Raw genomic sequence first — 22219 nt, 5'->3', positions numbered from 1 at the left:
TGCAAAGGGAACTGAGTGTATATGATTAAACAATGGTCTGGTAAGTTGGAACAAATAAGTCTGATCCAATGTTGTCTACTTTAAAATCATACGGTTTTATACACAAAACTCACTAGTGAATTGTTTGGTGATGTGCCACTCTTGATTTGTCTAATGGCCATGCTGATCTCTTCAATTGTTGGTGGGCCAATATCGATTGGGAGGTCTGTGGGTGCTGCTTCGATGTTGGGTGGGTTCAGTGGAGCTGGTCGATTCAAGAGTTCCTTGAAGTGTTCTACCCACCTGTTTCGTTGTTCTTCAATATCGTTGATTACTTTGCCTTCCTTGTTTTTCACTGGTCTTTCTGGTTGACGGTAATTTCCAGCAAGTTTCTTTGTTGTATCATACAGTTGTCTCATGTTTCCCTCTCTTGCAGCCTTTTCCGCTGTCATCGCTAAATCTTCCACATATTTACGTTTGTCGGTCCTGATGCTCCTCTTCACTTGCTTGTTTGCCTCTGTGTATTCGGCTTGTGCCTTGGCTTTTTCTGCTCTTGTTCGGCTGATATTGATTGCTACCTTCTTGTTCCTCCTTGCTTCAATTTTATCCAGTGTACCAACAGTGATCCATTCCTTGTGATGGTGCTTCTTTTGGCCCAGAACCTCCTGACATGTTGAAACGATTGCCTCCTTGATACCTTTCCAGCTGCTCTCTATGGTGGTTCCCTCTCCATTGAGTAGGTCATGAAAGGCCTCGAACCTGTTGCTGAGGGCTATGTTAAATTCGTTGAGTTTGTCAGCATCTCGAAGAAAGGCCGTGTTAAACTTTTGTGATGTTGTCCGCGCCATTGTCCAGTGCTTCTTGAGTTTTAGTTTCATCTTGGCGACCAGCAAATGGTGATCGGATGCTATATCAGCTCCTCTTCTGGTTCTCACATCCTCCATCGTCCTCCTGAACTTTTTGTTGATGCAGACATGGTCGATTTGATTTTGTGTAGTGTGATCCGGTGAAATCCAAGTGGCTTTGTGTATGTTTTTGTGTGGGAATATGGTGCCACCTATGACCAGTTTATTGAAGGCACATAGGTTTGCAAATCTCTCACCGTTTTCGTTCCTTCCTCCCAGTCCATGTTGTCCCATGACGTCTTCGTATCCAGTGTTGTCCTTTCCAACCTTGGCATTGAAATCTCCCATCAGAATGGTCAGGTCCTTGGTTGGGCACTTCTCGAAGATTGACTGCAGCCTATCGTAGAATTGGTTTTTAGCGTCTTCATCGTAGTCGTTGGTCGGCGCATAGCATTGGATGATGTTCATTGTAATGCCCTCTCTCTTTGTTTTGAAGGAGGCTTTGATGATCCTCGGTCCATGAGATTCCCATCCTATAAGTGCATTTTGTGCTTTTCTAGACAGCATCAGTGCCACTCCTTGTGTATGTGGGGCATTTTCTTCTTCATGACCGGAGTATAACAGAAGTTCCCCTGAAGACAGTCGTTGTTGTCCAACCTGCGTCCAATGTGTTTCACTGATTCCAAGCACTTCCAGGTTGTATTTCCTCATTTCCGCAGAAATTTGGAAGACTCTGCCGGTCTCCCATATTGTCCGGACATTCCATGTACCTATAAAAATTGTCGCTCTGGTTGTAAGACGGTGCATCGGCCTCATGACTTCCGAAGGAACTCGGCTTTCATCATGAGACGTCATTTTTCCTTCTACTCCCAGGGCAGAGTTTGAATGGTTTGAATGATTTTTTCTGGTTAGCGTTTTTTTAGCGAGTTGATTTTCTACGGGATGGGGTCGCTAACCCCATGCCCAACCCTCCTCCTTTACCCGGGCTTGGGACCGGCAGTAGCCCCTGGAGGAGCTACAGGCGGAGTTCTAATCTCAATCGCATCACCAATATTACTTACTTGTTTGTTTGTAAATAAAGACAAACTTCCACGCACACCAGTATATCGCTGCCCCGCCTCATCAATTCGCTCATCCACCCAGCTTCCCATAAAGTCACACAATCACCAACACGCTTCTGAATATGAAACATTCATGATTATCCCTCACGGTACTTTCGTAGATCCACTGAGAACACATCAAATGCCAGGCGGGAAACCACAACTATGCTTACAAGATTCACTGAAACAAATTATTCCTTCATGGAAGCGTTTCACGTTAAGAAACGCCATAGGGGATCTTTGTGCCTCGTGTTATATCGTTAATGCAATAAGATGTTTATTTCTGCATTATGCTGGTTGTGGATGTTAACTTGTAACAACTCTTTTTATCCGTAATCTTCGTCTTATCTACGAATATCATGTTGTCAATTAACGTTTAAATTTTTAAATGACATCAGGTGTTTCAGATGTAGAATTGGCCAGTTGATCAATAAATAGCATGTTTGGGGTACGAATGATCAAAGATAAAACATTTTTACATTAAATGCTTTATATGCATGAGTGTAGACCAACACTTTCATGGATAAAAGGTTTTGGCAAAATTAATACATTCGCTAAATGTAATCGATAAAAGAATTGCATGTTAAAGTTGGATATAGTATATTGGTATACACATAATAAACAATAAATGTTATTAGTATCGGCGACCTGTATTTCGATTTTCATACGTAGGAGAAAGGAAAAATGCATGGTTTGCAGGCCTCCATGACTGTGATGGAGATGAGAGGACTTTGGAACGTCTTTCAGTTTGCCAATTCGTTCTTGGTTCTACAATTGCAAAATACAATTTAAAAGTAAGGAACAAACAAATCTACACATAGTCTAGAAACAGAATTCTAACTAAGAATATACATGTTGGTTTATCAACTATTCGAATAAACTAGTTGATAGAAATCTATACATTTTTTTAAAAATTAGACGCGACAAATTAATGGTAAGATACACTACAAGACTGATGCCCATAGAGGAATTGTATAGACATTTCTTCCAGTACTTCGTTTAATAACGGCATTTCTAGTCAACAATATTAAAAGGAAAACGCTTTACCTAAACAAACTGTTTGGAACACTCGATGTACATATTTTAATAATTTCCAGTTTTGAAATTTGATATTTTTTTCAGAAATTCGGATAAAGCAAGAACAACAATCAAAGCAGAAAAATGAGTTTATTTCATTTCGAGCCTTTGTCAGTTTCTTACAACATCATTTGTATCAAAAGATAATATTCAATAATAAACACAGGTGACTGAACAATCAAAATAAAAAGGTCATCAACATGATATTATATATATGCCACTTGAAAGACATCTAGAAAGCTTGAGACTACGAAACATGGGACGAAAAAGAAACCGCTGGTGATCTTCCTGTAATGAGAGGCACTATAATTATTTGTTTTTGGTTGAATTATAGATTTGACGATATCTGATTACTCCTCTAATTTTTATTGTATCTTCATTCTATTCTTGTGTGTGGTGTGAGGTTGTCATTTTTGTGGTGCATCCTTTTTTAGACTCCGACCGCAAAGATATTGATGTATAAATAAACAAAGGTATTTATTATTTGAAAAAGCGACCCACACTAAATTGTAAAACGCTAGGAATTGAAACTTATATAGATTACGATATTACAAATATATTGCTGATTAATAGACAATACTAATGAAAACCTAACCAAAGCGAATAAAACCACTAATTAAAGTCTGAAACCATGAGTGAAAAAAATATTTCCAGTTTGCACTTAGTAGAGTTCAAAAAGACTAAGCAAAATCTGTAGAAATTGAAGTAACTATGACTTAAGATTCGCAAACGAACAATCGATTTCTGAGTTTCGAACGAAGGTGAAAAACACGGTCTAGCGAGAAACGACTATAAAACCCCAGATTTCTTAAGGATAAAAAGAAAGATAAGGCAGTCAGTTAATCTAAGTGTGATATATATTACCTTACACTGCGAGTACCAATAGAACAGAAAGAGATAACCAACAAAAGAATTGCAAATAAATTGGCTGGGGCTCCTCATATTAACTTGATGATTACGTACCTGAACGGTGTTCATACTCCACAATTTCAGGTCTGTGTGGTGTAGACTGTAACATGAGTGGACTGCGGCCACGATGGCTGGTTTCCGTGCGATGGCGGTTGAGATTGAGAGAAACTGGATATGGGCGCATCATTGTAGAATCTCTTGACCTTGGTGGGCTTCTACTAACTGCACGGTACACTCGTTTACTCTCCTCAACTCTCATTCGTGAAGTTGGGGGGTTTGACCTCAACTGACTTCTGCGTACTTCAGATAGATGACTATCATGAGTTCGATAACGTTCCTCAGAATACATATCCGTACGAGAGACTACGGGCATTTTTCGACTTTCAAAATTGCTGTAATTCGTATAGCTAAAAAAGGGATTGCTAATAGGTAAATACATATCACTACCACTAAACTAATGTTCATGTATATACATACAAATATAGAAATAAACTCATATAATTACCTAATTTTAGCAAGTCTTAACATATACAAACAAATGAAAATTCACTGTAAAGTAGTGGAGATAGTTTATTACCCAATAAAGCACTTAAATGATAGTATAGTGTACGTGAAATAATACCAAAAACCAAGTCAAATCAACTAATTAACCAGGTATTTGGGTGTGAACCATTCTAAATATAATAACTACTGATACTTACTCAGTTGCTCAAGCTAAATTGCAGGGCACGGAGTTTGAACTTGGAACTTATTGACTGACAGTTGAATGCCCTAGCCACTAGACCACTCGTTTTATATGAATAACGTTAAAATATACTTTGGTCATAATAAATGTAAGTAAGGGTATAAGTCGTCCCACGGTATGAGTCAAAACGATTTTACTAGGGGTTAGAAAATATGACGGAAAAGATGAACTGATTAATTAAAAAACGACTGCTTATAGCTATCAGTAATGGGTTATGGAGATTGTTGAGTTTTTATTGAGATCATGAAGTGATCAATGTTAGACCATTATTGAAAACTTGGAAGTACTAGATGGCCGCTTTGTCCTTACAGTCTTATCGAATGGCACCAAAAGCTAATGATGACGACGGTCATATCAGAACTATACAATCATGAATTATGGAGTATTAAGTGTGAAATTCAAAGAACAACATATATTTATTCTTTCCATTTTTACTAATATGATATTGATTTTATCTCTTATAACACCACTGTATTCAGATCATTAACTCCGGGGAATAATAAAATCTTAAGCCACCTTCATAATAACTACTTCCACAAACATTACGGATAACATGAACTCTATCAGTTTTCGCGGGATGTTGAAGTAACAATGAATGTAAATAGCTGAAAAAGGGTCAGACCAAAAATAACCACTAATTTGGGTTAAACATCACAAACGGTTTTAAAAGACGAAATATCCTTATTAAAAACCATGTAATTCAGTAGGTAAATTTGAAAAATTCCTAACTGAAGCCGATGTAAGTAGATGTACTTGGTATATTACTAAATTACCGTATTAACACTAAATGTATACTGGCCTGTCTAAAACAGACATCGTTAACCATGAATTCAAAATGCTTTTTGGGCTGAATTCTTAACACTTAAAAAAACCTTGCTAACATTTCACAACAATCTTAAGTAAAATTAATCAATCAATCTGATTCAATGCGAAAATCTTCACTTACACTAGTAGACAAACCACAACAGTATTGTAGACCTATTTATCTTCAGTGTGTATATCACATGCGACTGATGTGCAGTCTCAAACTATTAGGACGAATATAACTCTTAAATGAGAATCCAAGTTTTACAAGGATAACTTACATACTTCACTCAGATAAATATACTTCTGCATCCTCGATAGATTTTAGGGAGTGCTACAAATAAACATCAAACCAGAAGTGAAAATGAAGTTCAAGGAATATTCCCACTTAAATAGATGTAAAGCTGACTTACCGAGGTTCAGAACGAGTCGTCAAGTGACTTTGACGAGAACGACTGTCGTATACTGGCTTCACCGTGTTTCTTTCTGAATAGACTGGTGATTGAATGTTTCGTGAGTACCGACTTGATTCATGTGATCGACCAGGTGATTGAGGATGGTACTTTCGTTCTGGCAAAACAGGGCGATACGGTTCGCGTAAATCTCTTTCTACAGGACGATTACTGCGAAAGGTTGGGTTTCGTTTTGAAGTAAGCGTATCCAAGGGAATTAAACGGGAAGGTGGAGAAAGATAGCTTCGATGGTTTTCTGGACATATATTTGGATTTCTGCGTACTCTAGGCAAAAATGATTTGGACGACCGACGTGAAATACTGGCACTTTTGTGGACACGAATCGGCTCACGCAGCCTTCTATTGATAGTATAATTTAATCTTCTTTGTAACAGAGATTGCGTCCCATGATTGGTGCTAAAACGTTCAAGAAGAGCTAAAGTTCTAGAACTGCATGGTTACTGAGCAAACAAAAATACGAAGTTGAGTATTACTCTTAAGAATAACTAGACGTATTTAATTGTTCTACATCAATTACAAGACAAAGCAAAATTCCACTGTTGTAACAGGTTGTGAGACTAAATATGATGCCACGTATATTAATAAGTCTGAAACTGTTCACAAGGGCCAAACTGGTATTTCTTCGCGTAACTAAACAAAAAGTAGAAAAAAACGTTTAGATACACTTATGGCACCCAAAGACTGTTCGTTATTGAAACCCAACCGCAGCCGTTAACATAATGACCCAGATAAGGTATAATAACTGGAACGTTTGTTAATTGATTTTCCACCAAGGTAGGTCAGTTGTGGAGTGGTAAGACTAAAATCAGGTAATTTTAGGTTTGAGTGAGAAATTGTAATACTGCATGTACTAGGGAATGGTGGTTGTGACGTTTTACAAGGACAACCACAATCTCTGGTGATGATGCCATTATGCAGACGATGGTGGGAAAGATAAGCATTAAAATTAGAATGCCGTCCTCTTGTTACACGGATTTTTGGGACCGATTGCAAGATTTTGATATGACTCCACGACAGATTCAGAACGCGAAGCACCGTGTCAAGAATCATAAACGAAAATAATTTATAATTGTGGATTAACATTACATACCCATGTTGAGATCATTAAACAATAAGAAAAAAGTTGGTTTGCTACTATTTTCAAGTTACAAAATCCTACACTTTTTCGTGACATCCGTGATATGAAAGAACCGAAACATCTGTTCGGTGAATTAGGGAAAACTAAGTAGAGATCCGGTCTGGTCAGAATTTATTGATGAAACTTCGAATTCTTAGTTCTTTTAGGGGCAAAGTTACAATTGCCTGCGCGTTACATCAAGTGTACTTCTTGACTCCGCTAGTCGAGTAGTTTGAGTAGGTATATGGCTCAAAAATTACCTGGGTACTATTATAACAAAGGATATAAATATAAACTCAGTGATGGAGTAACGTAGCGACTAGTGAGGGTTATACACCGTTTCAATTTGAAAACGGTGGTTTTGCCAACAACCTAACAGTATGAACAGTATGTTCGTGTTTCTAAAAATAGGCCCTTAGTATGTTGCAACACTGGAATTCAAATAATTTAAAATCTATGAGAATTTGATACCAGGGTATGTGGGAAAACCCCTTAACCGAAAATAAAACTATGACAAGATGCCCAAAGTAGCAGTAGCTAAATCCTAGGATTATTTAATTAGCAACGGAGTCGATCCAAAACCACGAATATTTGAGTAGTAAAGGGTTCACCTAAACAGAATCTAAACATTTAGAGAACGATTGTACGGAATGTGAGAGTCTAACTGTGGGGACAAAATGTTAGGTCCACAAGATGAGTCAAATCTTAAAATCTTCATTTTGGCTAGTAAATTGTCTATTTACTAAAATAAGTACCAAGAAACATCAAGATCAGTTATCCACTTACTTGATCCGTGAAGAGCTTTGTCGCTGTGAAATACTTTTATGTCTAGATACAAGGGCCAGACCGCCTCGTGAACGCTATAAAATGTATAGATCAAAAACATTCATGAACAGTGAGATAAGTAATTAAAACCAATCAAATCCCACGAATACTTCAGCACTTTTTAGGATCAAAAGCCAAACAAATTTATTTAATTCCGATTCTTGGGATTTTTCACGAAATACACATCAGAAACTTGACGTAGTTGTTTTCAATGCTTTTCCGAGGAATTGATGTAAATTGTTGAATTTCTCTCCAATATATAAGGTCGGATAATAGCCCAAATTTCTTTATATATTTTGATAAACGTGCAGTTGGTCTTTTGGAAAGTTGGGGATTGTTACATGCCATTTTCCAAATATGATAACTCTAATACTTACATGTGACGACAAAATAACTAAATTGGTAAAAGTACTTTACCTCTGCAACAAGGTTTCGTACTTCACAGGGACATGTGAACTATCCAATAAAGCACCTATGTTAAGGCTTTGAAGCTTTCATCCCCAATGAAAATCTTATCGCAATTTCACACAAAAAGCAACTTCACGAAACCACGTGACATTCTTATGGTTAGCGAACGGTGATTAGATATCATAACACACTGCATAATACGCGTTCGAAATGCAACTACAAGACTGATCGCTCCATAAATAGTATTATTTTGTAGCATACTCACCAAACTATCCTTTGACACTCTATAATTTGGTCTAGTCAACTGGTATAAAGGCCTTCTGATAGGAGTTTTCTTAGTGGGATGTGGACGATTATTAGCGGACAAATATTCAGACCTTTTCCGTTGTTCCCTCAAAATAGCAGTTCTGATGGCAGCACGACGCAATTGTCGCTGTCTGTTGGCTAATGATATGAACAATTACAAAAGTATGTTGACATACCAATATATCGTCTTCGAGATACCAACGGTTTGGATACCGTCCGCCGAGAATCAGGCATATTAGTTTTTGATTTGTTTAATCCAGCTACTCGATCATTTGTTTTGTTTGACTGAATCGGTGCTTTTCGCTCTGTAGCTTCAACCCGCAGTATGCATCCTCCAAACTCTGTTAAATCATAGGCTCTAGCAGCAGATGCTGCCTCTTCAGCAGAAGCCATCTGTATAAATCCAAAGCAACCTCCAGGTGTGCGGGTGCTCATAACCACAGTAGCTGATACTACCTGAAAAACTATCCTGATTGGCAAAAAACATACCTTCCCCGCCTTGCTAAAATGTTGCTTTAAATCTGCAGCCTTCACCAATTTCGGCAAGTTACTTATCCACAAATTTCTACAGCTTTCTGACACATAAAGTATGACTTAACCAAATGGAACATACCACTAATCTGGTGAGTAGTAACTGCACTAAAAAAAGAAACAGCTTGTGTCAGAAGCGGATAAATATAATCATATCATTCGACAGACTTTTACGAACCTTTCTGGTTTATTTTCATGTTTGCCAAGTTCTTCATCTTTGGTCTGGATATCTTTGCTATCGCCTGCAACTTCGGATACGTCATTATTTCCACATTTCAAATCATAATCTAAATCTTCCTCTTGCTCACCAACTTGGACAACGTATGGGACAGTTTCTTCTGTAATTTTCTTCTGCAATGAATGTTCACTGATATATTCATCACTCAACACGTCATCTGACGGACTACGTCTTTTTGTGATGGATCCAACTTTCTCTTTCAATAGAATAAGAGTAGAAAGTTATTACCATTAGTTTGATTAGCGTAGGTTCGATGCTTCCTACTTATCGGAGAATCAGTAGTTGTCACCGGACAAGAGACAGGGGACATTTTACTTTACGGTAACTTGACTATGAGCATATTAATTTACAATCCTCACTTAATCATAGTCGTTAACCCCAAAATGTAATATGAACCGGAGAAAATACATGCTGACCTATCACAGCTTGCATAATCCAAAGTAACTGCGCAACAGCGGTGATGAATACGAACAACATTGGACTTTTCGGGTGGTAATGGTTTAAAGCAAGCTAAAAACCAACCATTTGTTTGCAACATCCTTACTATAACAGCATAAAATACAGTTCTCTATTGTTTTAATTATTTGACGGGTTTTTCAGAAAGAATCCTGAATATTTAGATCAAATACGGCTCCAGATTTCCATTCACAGTTGAATAGAAGGCAGACCAACTCACTAAGAGTAAAGATCATCCAACATTTACGACTTCGCACACAGGGTCAGGCTTTTTCAGGTAGTATGACAGATTTGTTTAATACATATGACATGGAGATTACAGGTTGACAATCCCCTTAATTGATTAAGTAAAGACTCGAGTCCATGAGCGTCGAAACTAAGTGTTCGCTACAGCTGTACTCGCATTGCACATAATGACTTAGATTGACGAGTCAAATGTTTTATCGCAGTTTTCATTTACGTATAAGTTATAAGTCCAACACATCCACGATATTGTCGGCTGAATTAAGAGACCAAAAGCATCCTACTCCTAAACCCAATACTTTTAAATGAAAGTGAAACAAAATGATTTGCAGTGATCATACAGATGAATGAGCACGGAGAAACTACTTACCAGCTCCTTGTCCATCACCATTTACAGGCTAGAAAGAAGTAAGTTTGAATAAAGTGATCACATACCGAATGATCAGATACTTCCTGGTCAGTTTTAACACTATCATCCCTGAAACGATAGGTTTGAGGATCGTGACCATCCTTTTCTAAAGTCTAAAAATCTAGGTTGCTTAGGCGAAAAAACCTCTTTAAGACGATCCAGCAACACCTGTTTAACGCCGGTTTTATCTTTGTTGCGCTTCTCTAACTCTTTACGAAGCTCAGCAACTTTAAGATCCGAAATTGGACGTCCCTCCATCTTGAATTGTATCCCTAAAAATTATACGGCGCCAAACCAAAAGTACAAAAGAGCAATGCACTTATTTCAAATTTTCTGGACAAAATCAGTAAACCGTTAAATCCCTGAATCAACTTAGGAGAGATTGGTCTCATTTACTAAGGATTATTATGTTACATTAACTTGGTCCTATTTTAGCGCGCTTTTTAGTTTATTTCAGTTTGAAAGGGACAGGAGGCTTGATGGCCTGTGTTAGTCCTGGCAGTGATGGTCTCTCAGTCGATCCCATTTTCTTTTGAAAGAGTCGATGGATGGTGCCTCAACCACGCGCTGAGGTAATGAATTCCACTCGTTGATGGTTCGATGTGAAAGTTGATAGTCAGCTGACAAGTAATTTGTTCTGGGCTTGTGAACTTATTTGGAGTGTCCTCGTAAATTCTCTATTTCGGAAGACAAAAAAAATGAGGGCATATCAGGTGCAAAGTTATCACTAAGCAATTTTAAAACTGTAATCAAGTCTCCTCTGGTTCTTCGATATGACAGCGGGAATAGGTTTGACTTGGTCGGTCTATCATCACACGGGAGCTTCGCTATTCTAGGAATCAGCTTATTTGCTGTTCTCTGAACCCTTTCCAAAAGCCCACTGTCCTTTTTTAGGCAAGGGCTAGCCTCTTGTATGCAGTACTTAAGTTGAGGACGCACGAACGCTGTAAACAAAGTCAAAAAGGTTTTAGCGTCGATATGACTAAAAGCCCTAAGTATTGACCATAAAGTTCTTAAACCTTTGGCAGCTATTGCACGGCAGTGTGCAGTAGTCTTTATGTCTTGGCTAAAGATGACTCCCAAGTCATTTAGTGTCTGGACAATAGGTAGTTCAGTGTTATTCATCGTGTATGTATCTGTACCTTGATGACCTATATGCATCACACCTGGAAGCGACTGCCAGGTTTGGGATAATTCAGATAATTTCTCCAAGTCGTTTTGGAGTTCTTAGCTATCACCCTTACTTTGTATCGCTCTCCATATCTTGACATTATCAGCATATAGCAAGACCGATGACGATAGTAGACGAGGGAGGTCATTTACGTACAAGAGGAATAGCACTTGCCCTAAAACTGTACCCTGGGGGACTCCACTAAGCAGTTTCCCAGCAAGACAACTTAAATTTAACCCGTACTCTTTGTTTTCACCCAAATAGGAAGTCTTTTATCCACATCAATAGATTTCCTCCAATCCTGACGTTTCTTAGCCCATATAACAGCCGGTTGTGCGGAACTTTGTCGAAAGCTTTGCTGAAATCGATGTAGGCTATGTCTACACTTTTGTTCCTTAAGAGCACACCAGCTTTCACGAGCGACTAATAAGTTAGTGAGACAAGAATAACTAATTCTAAAACCATGCTGCTTCTCCGAAAGGATCCGGTTTTCATCGGAGTACTTAAACAGCTCTTCTCGAATAATCTTTTCTAAGATTTTAACAGCCATACTAGTCAGGCTAATGGGTCGGTAATTCTCAGGTTTATGTTTCGTGCCTGTTTTGAGGACAGGATTTATCGCGGCGTTCTTCCGGTCTTTCGGTAAACGACCCTGGGTCACAGATAGATTAAAACATATACTTAAGGGGTTTGCAACATAGTTAGCTAATTCCTTTAGTAACCTAGGATGCAGTTCATCGGGTCCAGTGGATTTGCGTATGTCAAGCTTAATTAACAGACCAACGATATCGAGTTCTTTAATGGTCACGCTGTCCAGTGTTTGTGTGGGGGGATTTTCGTGGACTGGCGGGAGGGGTGTTTCCATGGTATATACATTGCTATAGGGTTTTGAGAATACTTGAGCTTTGCCAAAGTCGTCCTCCACTAGCGATGAAACAGTACTGTCTCCTCATAGTGCAGGAATATTTCCTCTTCTTTTTGTTCTTTGGTTTATAAAGGAATACAAGCGTTTGGGACATTCTGTGGATTCCTCAACAGTTTTCTCTTCGTACAGCTTTCTAGACATACGGAGGGTCGAGACACAGGCATTCCGAGCTTTTTGATAGTGAGATTTCGCCTCATCAGTCCCCGGTAACCTAAATCTACCCCACATTTTCCTTCTCTTAAGGAGAAGGATGCGAATCCCCCTCCTTAACCATAGTGGGGAGTTCTCGGCCCCCCAGGTTTAGTTCAAGGGATGTTGGGGGCGGTAACTTTTGAGTACAAATATAGAAATACGTCCGAAGCTACCTCAATTGAGGACTCTGAGTCTACTTTCTAATCTACTGACGATGCTGAGTGCATGACGTCTTGTATGTTTGCTTTCCAGACGTTAAGTTTGGGTTGAGCTGACGTGTGCTCGTGACTGACAGTTATTGGGAAGTCAAAGGTTAGAACTGCATGATCACTTTTACCTAGTGGTGGCATGTAATCTAGGTTCGCAACGTCATCCTCATAGTGAGTCAATATAAGATCTTGTAAAGATGATTCAGAGCCCGGGTCGTACCTAGTCGCTTCTTTCACATGTTGCACTATGGCACATGCGATAACCGCATCAACTAGTTCATGTTGGAAGGAATTATCTGATGATTCATCTCCCAGATTTCCCCATTCTACCATGGGTGCGTTAAAGTCCCCTAGGATTAGACGTCGACCACTTCGTGACCGAGTGTTGAGACTGCCTAACAGGACCTCATTTACCTCACAGCTTGGACTGCAATAGACCAAACCAATCAGCAACTCTTGTCCCTTACGTTTCAAGCGGCAACTAACTAATTCACACGCCCCAATCTCATGGGATATACTGTCCATAATGGAAAATGGAATTGTATTCCCAATGAATAGAGCTACTTCCCCTCCTTTACGCTTTTGTATTCTGTCGGCGCTTACTAATGTAAAACCCTCGAAATCAAGTTCCCTACAAGTTATTAACTGTGTCAGCCAAGTTTCTGTGGCTGAGATTATGTCTGGCTTAGGAGAGTTAATCTGTACATCGTACTTCACCCAGAGTGGCTTCGGCATCATCCTCTGTCGAAGCATCACAACCCGAAAATTTGCAATTTTTAGGTCTTTTTCGCAAGCGTCTAATCTAAGCTGCAGTTCTTTTTCGACTTCCCGTCTTTTTACACGGTCCGCCAGCGGTAAGTCCTTACGGAGAAAAACTCCTGAACCTTTTATTTTTTATGTCCATTTTGTGAAATTAAATCGCATTCATTTGGAGATTTGAATAATACTCTAGGCAGTCTGGAGTGATTAGGCTTCAAATTCGCAAGGCTACCCAGTCTATACACCTTTAGCAAGGTGACTGCGGAGATATTTTGAGGCATAACTTGATTGAGTAGCTGTTTAATGAACACTATGTCATGCTCGAAACGAGCTTTTGCTCTCCTTGATTCTATGTAATATGAATGATCTGTCGCTGTGATCAGTCTTCGAGCTCTCGACTACTTTGATGGGGGCAGGATTCCCTTTTACATCGTGAGGTCGTTTTTTTGTTTACAACCTGAGCCCATTCGTCAACGTTGGTTGGAATAGTGACCACAGTTGCGTCAAGCATACTATGGGATTCTGGATGGTTATCGACGACTTGGGAGGTCGGGTCATGTTTCGCGCCAGAAACCGACCGAGCCTTGTGATTGCGGGGCTTCTATTTCGACTGCTGGATCATATTAATTTGAGGCTTCTCTCATTGCCGACTACTGTCCAGTGCCTTTCCTATCAAGTGTAAGTGTTTCGTGTGTACTTCCTTTGTCACTGACCCCACTTTTTGTCCACTTTTCTCTTTTCCGGATCTCCTAACTCACGCTAATGTGCATGCTCCCCAAGTACACGAAGTATGTTCTAGCTATGCGCGGGCCACTTCACAGTGGCGCTTGAAATTGAGAATAGTCCTTACTTCTGTGTGTTTATAGCATCAAAGGGTGGTTTGTTTAAATATCTAAATGGTTCGAATGGTTCCGGATGGAATAGAAGAAGCTTTTGCTTAACGGGCTTCCGTATCTAGTAGCAGTGAATCACCGATGCCCTCAGGTGGGAACCAGGGCACATTGACGATAAAAGAGGAAAAAGAAAAGTACTAGTGAATAGTAGTGAGTTACTGTCCTCAGTCCTTAAGAATATGACAAGTTTTCGCTCAAAGGACTCCTGGGAACTCACTTTGACTAGCTCAGTCGGCAGCGGAATTCAGTGATTGACTGCTCTTATGAGGTAGAAGGTGTGTCTACAGTTCGTCCCGCTGTAGTATGTTTCCAGTTTCTAAGTGTTACCCTTAACGTTTGTATTGAGACTAAGCTAAAGTAGGTGTCTAAGGGGATGTCCAAACGGATGCTGTAAACCATTAGGTCACCTCTGAGACACCTGTACTCCAACGTTTAAAGGCTCACTGATCGAAGGAGCTCTTCATAAGACTTGAATTTGAGTCCCAGTTCTTGCCATCTAGATGTTTCGACAAGTTATCTGTATTTTGGTTTGTTTCAACATATTATTATATCATTTAACCGCATAACCTATCCAGATGCGCTTGTGAAACGTTCGTAACCTTTCGCCATACAAGTCACAATAAAGTATAGTCAGAGACAACGTGCATCGAAAAGAATGTACATTGTTCAGACGTCGATGCCCGAAATGCTAACATCTAACTGGAGATCACTCAATATTTATTGCCAGGATCGATCGAAAAATAAAGATGGAACATTTGTTGAAATACTTTATGATGAAAATTCTATATTGTACCAAAAATATAATACTGAATGAAGTTAATAGTGATAATTTGATCATCCTGAACCTTAATATGTTCAGTCAGAGTTTGGAATTTTTAATTCGCTTGTTGGTTATTTATTCTAGTCGATTCTCGGAATCCCCCAGGTTCTTGTGAGTTCGGTCGTTTCATCATTTTGATACGCCAGATTTTACACATTTATTGTATAAAGGTATTTTAATAGGAAGTAAATTTCGTGAGCATTTTTATCTGATGGTTGACTGCCTAATCGTTTCTTCCCTGTTCAGGAAGGAATACAGTGTGATGGACGTAGAAAATGTTCCCATAAGATGTTTGGCATCTAACTTCCGTTAGCTTTATATGTTTTGCTGCTTGAATAAAACATTACAAATCCAGTAGGAAGTGGACTTTCTGGTGCTGATCAACAAGCTGATGATAGCTGCACTAGCAATCCAAGTACAGACGTCCAATAACGTACCATTGTAGGTGAATCAGGAGCTGGACTTCTTATTACGAAAGGTAAGAAAGAGATACCTCTTTTGAGATAGACGAAGAGTGGAATGCCACAAGATATCAGCCAAGACTCTTAATTCCTGTCTTAAGACCCAGATAACCATAATCATACCAAATAACCCTGGGTAAAAAAACAATGGACAGAGGCACAAAAATAGAGAGAGAAAATCCACCTCACTTAACAGAGCTTGTTTGGCTGACATGTCTTTGGTAGGCTTCCATTTTCGGTAACAGAATACACCACTAAAGTTTCGAAATAAGACTACACTTAAAACTAGTTGTAACGTATATCATTGAGAGTAATAAGGTAGAATTAAAGCGCTCTGATCTAAAAATTAGGCACACACATGGTTTAAACAAAGTCGGGATACTTTTCCGCAGTATTTAATGAGACAGCTATACAGGATTTCATATCAAGACATTGAAAAGACTAAGCAAGAGGACTGAAGATTTTGACCCTCAACTATGAAGACTACTGAGGGTTACCCTAAGGTCAGGAGTAAAAATAAATCTTTTGTTAACGAGGGCTCAAGAGAAAGATACTACGGACATTCGAACAATAATTCACATTATCTCTAGGAGATGGGGCAAAGGTGAGTGCGCTTCCATGTAAACAAAACCTTCCTTTGGTAGGTTTCCATGCAGTCAAACCTTGGAAACCTCTTCTGAGGTTATTCTTAACCTTGTGGAAGAGAATAATATCCTAGCGAGGGAACAACATGTTTGTAGGAAAAGCTCTTTGTGTTTGGTAAACCTCATTTCAAGAAGTTTTACTACAACGAATGCTTCTAATATTCCGGTAGGTGTAATTTCCATAGATCTAAGCAAAGACGTCAACAAAGTTCACCACCCAGGCCAAAGGATAACACTGAAAAACTTTCGAATTATTTGGGGGATCAGAAACAAGATAGGTGACTTTATCAGTGATTGAACAACGGCTATATGTTAACAAGACCTAGTCAACATAGAAATCTGCACAGTGGTGTCCCTTGGATTACAGTTCAAACTGTCCTCCTTTTTTAGCTTAGTGTAAACGATTTACCGACTACTACGAAACCACCCGTTCTGCTCTTTGTTAGAAATATTGGGATTCGGACACCTATAAACTGCACGTCTGATAGGGTTAAATAGTAGAGCAGTTGCATGGGTGATCATTAGGAACCAATTCTAGCAAGAGTGCAGTGATGAAAATAAATAACTGCTATTATTCATACAATAAGTAAGGTAATATCACTCAATGTAACGTATTGTAAAAATATAGGAGTCATAACTATTTACGACCTTATAACCACAAGTGACTGTAGGGCTGCCGCAGCCGAAGCCTCAAGGCCTTGTAAGATATCCGTATATTTAATCACTATTCATATGAAAAGTGCTCAGGATATTACACATGAAGTTTGTGGGGTCTATTTGCTATGAAAGCAACTATTAAACTGGCATTTTTGCTCTTGAGTGGTTAGTGAGTGACTGATATTGTCGTCTTTTCACCTTGAATATAACTGTGATTTATCGTAGGGGCATATATATATATATACTAATAAATGTATATTTACGAATAATGGGGGCAGTCTTCTGATTGAAACAGATCTCATGTGCTTTATTCAAGTGAGTGCAACAGTTAACCGAATGGACTGAACAACAATGACTTGCTCACCACAAAAGCATAAAATAGAACACAGTAAGGTCACCAAACACAGTGATAATAAAATTATACTTAAAGAGATATCGTGAATGGACTTTGGGGTTACAACGAGATTACATTCCAATTCACAATGAAAAGTTACTCAACTTCGGTCAGTTCAAGCAACGCAATTAAAAAAGGAAGAACAAAGCACTATCCCAGACGCCATAAAACGTCATTAATAGCAACGTGGGTATAGTTCTCGGGAACTACAAAAATTCGCAAGAAACTCCAGAGAAACAAAACCAAAAAATAGTGACCGTCCTATTTAGAATCAAAAGATGAATGGTATGTACAAGTGAATAGGTGAGGAAAAATAGCTTCAGATTTAAATGCTAGGCCACAAATTACACAACAAAAAGTGTACGTGCAATTTCAAAAACTTCCAAGGAGGGTCTTAAACACTGTTAGTATTTAGTTGATTCACTAAAAGAACATAGGTAAAATCACGGGTGAAAAACCATGACTCATTGTAGTATTTGTAAGAAATTGTGATTCTTTTGTACTTGATTCACCACTGATTATGAATTCCATATATAATTCGTTTGTGCCCATCTAGTTTTGCTAGGCGTGAATTGGACTGTTTCGGGAATCCCTAGTTAGTACAATAATTCGGATAATTCTCATCATCAAACCCATTCCATGGTTAATGATTGTGGTTTATTAAAGACACTTCAGCTTCTCACTTTCAGTGGGGTACAATCTTGAACACAAGCTATGTATTCAAACAAGTTAAAGACTTCAGCATACTCATAGGACTGTTTACTTTCCCCCCTTTCTGTTTCTTTTGGTGGCTTACTGGATTATGAAAACCTACACATCTAAGGGGAAGCACGGAATACAATGGACCGGTTGGATGCAACTAGATGATTCGGACTTCGCAGATGACCTGACCCTTCTATCCCATACACATCAACATATGCAGGTGAAGGCAACCAGGCTGGTAGTAGCCTCTACATCAATGGGCTTCAACATACACAAGCGAAAAGGCAAGACCACTAATTCAAACTGGTCTTTAAACACTCCAATGATACGAGATATTGCAACTGTGAAATGTCTTTGAAGATCGCTGAAACGAAAAGCAATAATTTCATTTGGAAGTTAGGTTTCATTCTGTTCCCTTCTCATGTTCTAGGCGCAAACCACCTTTTAAAGGAAAGCATGACTACGTGCTTGCACTCACTCTTGGTAGTGAGCGGTTGGTGTTGGTCGTGAAGTTCATCTATCTATGTAGTTGCAAATAATCGTTGTCGTGTCAATTCACGTATAGTGAAAGCCAGGGAGGCTTGCAGCAATCTGAGACATCTTTGGAGTCTTTGTGATGTAAGCTTGGCTGCACAAGTTCGGACCTACATCGTGTCGGTAAGAGTAGTTTCCTTCTATCCCTGCGAAATCAGACCACTCCGGGTTGAGGATGCTAGACAACTCTATGATTGATCATTGTTGTTGCCTGATTCTAACTGACAACTAGTAGCAACATAATGTCTGAAATGCGGAGGTTCGGCAACCTGTAATCGAACAAAGAGACGATCACAATATTGAAACATCGACCTTGTTGGTCTGAAAATGTGCTATGAATAGCGTTTCAGCTAATTTCACTTAGTATATTAGTACCAACTCTAGGGCTGTTAAGAGAGGTGGTCGGTGCACGACATGGAGTCGTGGTATGAAAGAAAGCCGTAGAGGACTGGCGTCTGTCGGTCCTTCATGACTCTTAGGTCGAGGTTCTAGAGGTGGAAAATCATAGTGCACTGAGACACCATAAGACATGGCTCTGATTAGAGGCTTGTAATGGTCCTGTTGTAACCTTTTATTTTATTTGTATAGGTGAGATAAACTTGTTGAAATGAATGAATCCTCTCTAGCTGTATCTTTTTCTAACTGAATTGCTACTAATACACCAGATTTTAAGTCAGTCTAACAACGATGACAAAACATATATAGTTAGTGCTGCTACGAGGATGGCTTTGTCAATCAAAATCTCTGAAAAAATCAATCAGCCTAGCACCTGTCCCACCATTCAGGCTAGTTTCATTATTTCACCCGTCTATTTTGAGATATATGTGGTTCAGGAGTGATCTTCTGGAGTAGCATCGTTATTAAGTTCCAAAGATCTTTATTACCGACCAAAGGTTTCGAAGGTCATCATAAAACTATTTTCCCATCATCACAGGCTACATCTGTATTAAAAGTGATAATTCTCAAGGGAGGAGGCATAATGTTATGCGTTATGGATCACTTTCGTGTACAATCGATCATCTCGGAGGCTCATGTTGTACAGAGTCTAGACATGGGTTAGTAATATTGGGAGGAGTATACCTTAATAAATGTTGTCCTGTTATAGACTTTATCTTAAGACACATTTGTTCTTGGAATAAGGCGGAATGTTGTCTCACCGTTGGAGATTTCAATGCACCATATATCATCTGGATAGAGCTTAGAGCTTCAGGTGGGGGGTTTCGATTGCGACCTTCTATCAACCATTGTTCAGTGTACATTTGTACAATGTATCGGAAAACCAACACATTGACTTGGAATATGATTCGTTATTGGTGAACCTTGTGCTCACACACCACTGTGATGATGTCACTAACATTCAGCACCTTTCCCCACTAGGGAGTAGTGATCGCGTGGCACTTTACTTTGGGTTTCGGACTCATGGTATACATTATGTATCTGCTCCACCCCATCCCAACATCTGACGAGCTAATAGCTGGTAACCAGAGACTGTACCATCTCGACTGATTGGTCAGTCGATGCCGACGGATCGACCGAAGACGAATGAAATAAGTTTATGGCTACATTCCAGTACGTAACATCACCGTTTATCCTATGGTTAACACTTAAGCTATCACATGGCCCTTCATGGATTATTAAGGAAACCCGAAAGCTGTTGAAGCGTAGGAAACCTTTTCGGGACTTATTCTTGTCAACAGGACACGAATCATTTAAGCGTGAATACCGAAAAATCCGAAATATACGTAAAAAGACCATAGATGGGTGCTGTATTACTTACGAAAGACGGCTGGCATATGCTAGCCGTAATTGTCCGAAAGACTGTGTTGCGTACGTTTAACGGAGAAGAAACATAGTGATGATGTTCTCTTGTTACTGTTACATGAAAATTCAGATTTACTGGTTGAATCAGATCTGGCAAGAGCCGAGACTTTATCAAACGATTTCAGCGAAGTCCATTCTACATGTTTTGTTAAAAGTACTTGTCCTAATCACACAGATATACCAGCCATATAACCTGCACATGCGACTGAGGAAACTGTTCCTCCATCGATCACTAACCTCAAACCTTGTAAGATACCGGGCCCTGATGGGTTACATCCACGACCGCTGTCATCTCTTGCGAGCATTATTTCAAGACCACTCGCGATGCTCTTCAAAATATCCCTTCCACTTGTTCAACTCCCTAGAGATTGGAAAGATGATATAGTCAGTCCTATATTTAACGATGGTCAGAGACGGATCAAATCCAATTATCGACCTGTCAGTCGAACCAGCATAGTCGTTAAGTTACTTGAAACGGTAATTCGGGTTAAGTTACTAAGTCACATAGATTCTTACAATCCGTTAACTGCAGACGGATACTGAGGGTTAATGGGACGCTATCTGAATGGAAGCAGGTCAAAAGTAGCTTACCTTAAGGTGAAATCTCATATATTTTTCCTTCTCTACGTCGATGAATTACCTCTATTGCTCTAGTCGTCGACATTATTGTTTTCAGATGATGTCAAAAAATGGAGAACAATAAGAAGTGAGGCTAGTCATTTTGATTTCAAACTGACCTGGACGAACTATTTAGATGGCTTGATGTTGGGGCTTAGAATTTAATTTTTGAATGGGTGTACTTTTGCACATCGGCCACGATAACAGTTACCAGTATACTGCTCATGGTACGTCTCTTACATACGTACAGGAACACGACTTGAAAGAGACTGATCATTCTAATGCAGCAGTTGCCGAAGGGTTTCATGCATTGTGGCCACTTCACCGAGAACTCGGATGAATTGACAAGATGTTTCGAATTTTATATAGCACCTATGTAACACCACACTTAGAGTACTGTATTCAAGCAGCTGGCCTATGTATGATAAATGATGCTAACTCATCTGAGTGTTTTTAGCATGTTGGAACAAAATTAGTGAACAATATTTCCGAGCTCCTTATGATGAGTGCGTAAAACGCCTCGTACCCCAGAAAGCAATGTGACCTTATATTGACATTTCGTATCTTTAATTACGATTTGGGTGCTAATTTGTTTTATCATCTTGCTCCCTTCAGTACCAATAGTCTCCGAGTTCATAGCGAGAAGTTTCACAAGCCGCGATCTAATGAACTTAAAATGGGGTTAGGCTTTTCTGGAGTGGTTTATAACTGGAACGCCATACCCGAACAAATGGTATCAGACCCATCAGTGAACACTTCCAAAGAGAAGCTGGACCTTAACTTAGAAGCAAACTGTCACAGGTCCACTAACCCAATATCCTTATTACTGAAGACTGAAGATCTGCAAATCTATACTGTCTTCTGAGTTAAATTCTGCTGTAACATCACATATTTTCAGGCAATTCATAGCTTAGCAGAGATGGATAGTGGCTAGCAGTGGAATCCAGGACGCGC

At 39.2% G+C, this 22219-nt stretch overlaps 1 protein-coding gene across 1 annotated transcript; it reads right to left on the bottom strand.

The window, feature by feature from the left end:
- Nucleotides 1-2558: 2558 nt before the first annotated feature.
- On the bottom strand, nt 2559-10745 carry Smp_143050 (scaffold attachment factor B-related; the record flags this gene model as incomplete). The annotated part of the gene is made up of 12 exons (XM_018799926.1): nt 10610-10745; nt 10492-10578; nt 10427-10454; nt 9298-9553; nt 9202-9227; nt 9078-9163; nt 8765-9044; nt 8548-8726; nt 7836-7909; nt 5873-6328; nt 3965-4317; nt 2559-2692 (listed from the first exon to the last, which is right to left on the bottom strand). The coding sequence occupies exons 1-12, from the start codon at nt 10721-10723 to the stop codon at nt 2559-2561; spliced, it is 2073 nt and encodes a 690-aa protein (XP_018653791.1). The 5' UTR covers nt 10724-10745.
- Nucleotides 10746-22219: the final 11474 nt, after the last annotated feature.

Source organism: Schistosoma mansoni, chromosome W (genome assembly GCF_000237925.1).
Source record: "Schistosoma mansoni strain Puerto Rico chromosome W, complete genome".
Taxonomy (NCBI): Eukaryota; Metazoa; Platyhelminthes; class Trematoda; order Strigeidida; family Schistosomatidae; genus Schistosoma; species Schistosoma mansoni.
Note: the sequence above shows the minus strand (reverse complement) of the source record. Positions and strands in the feature narration are given on the sequence as shown.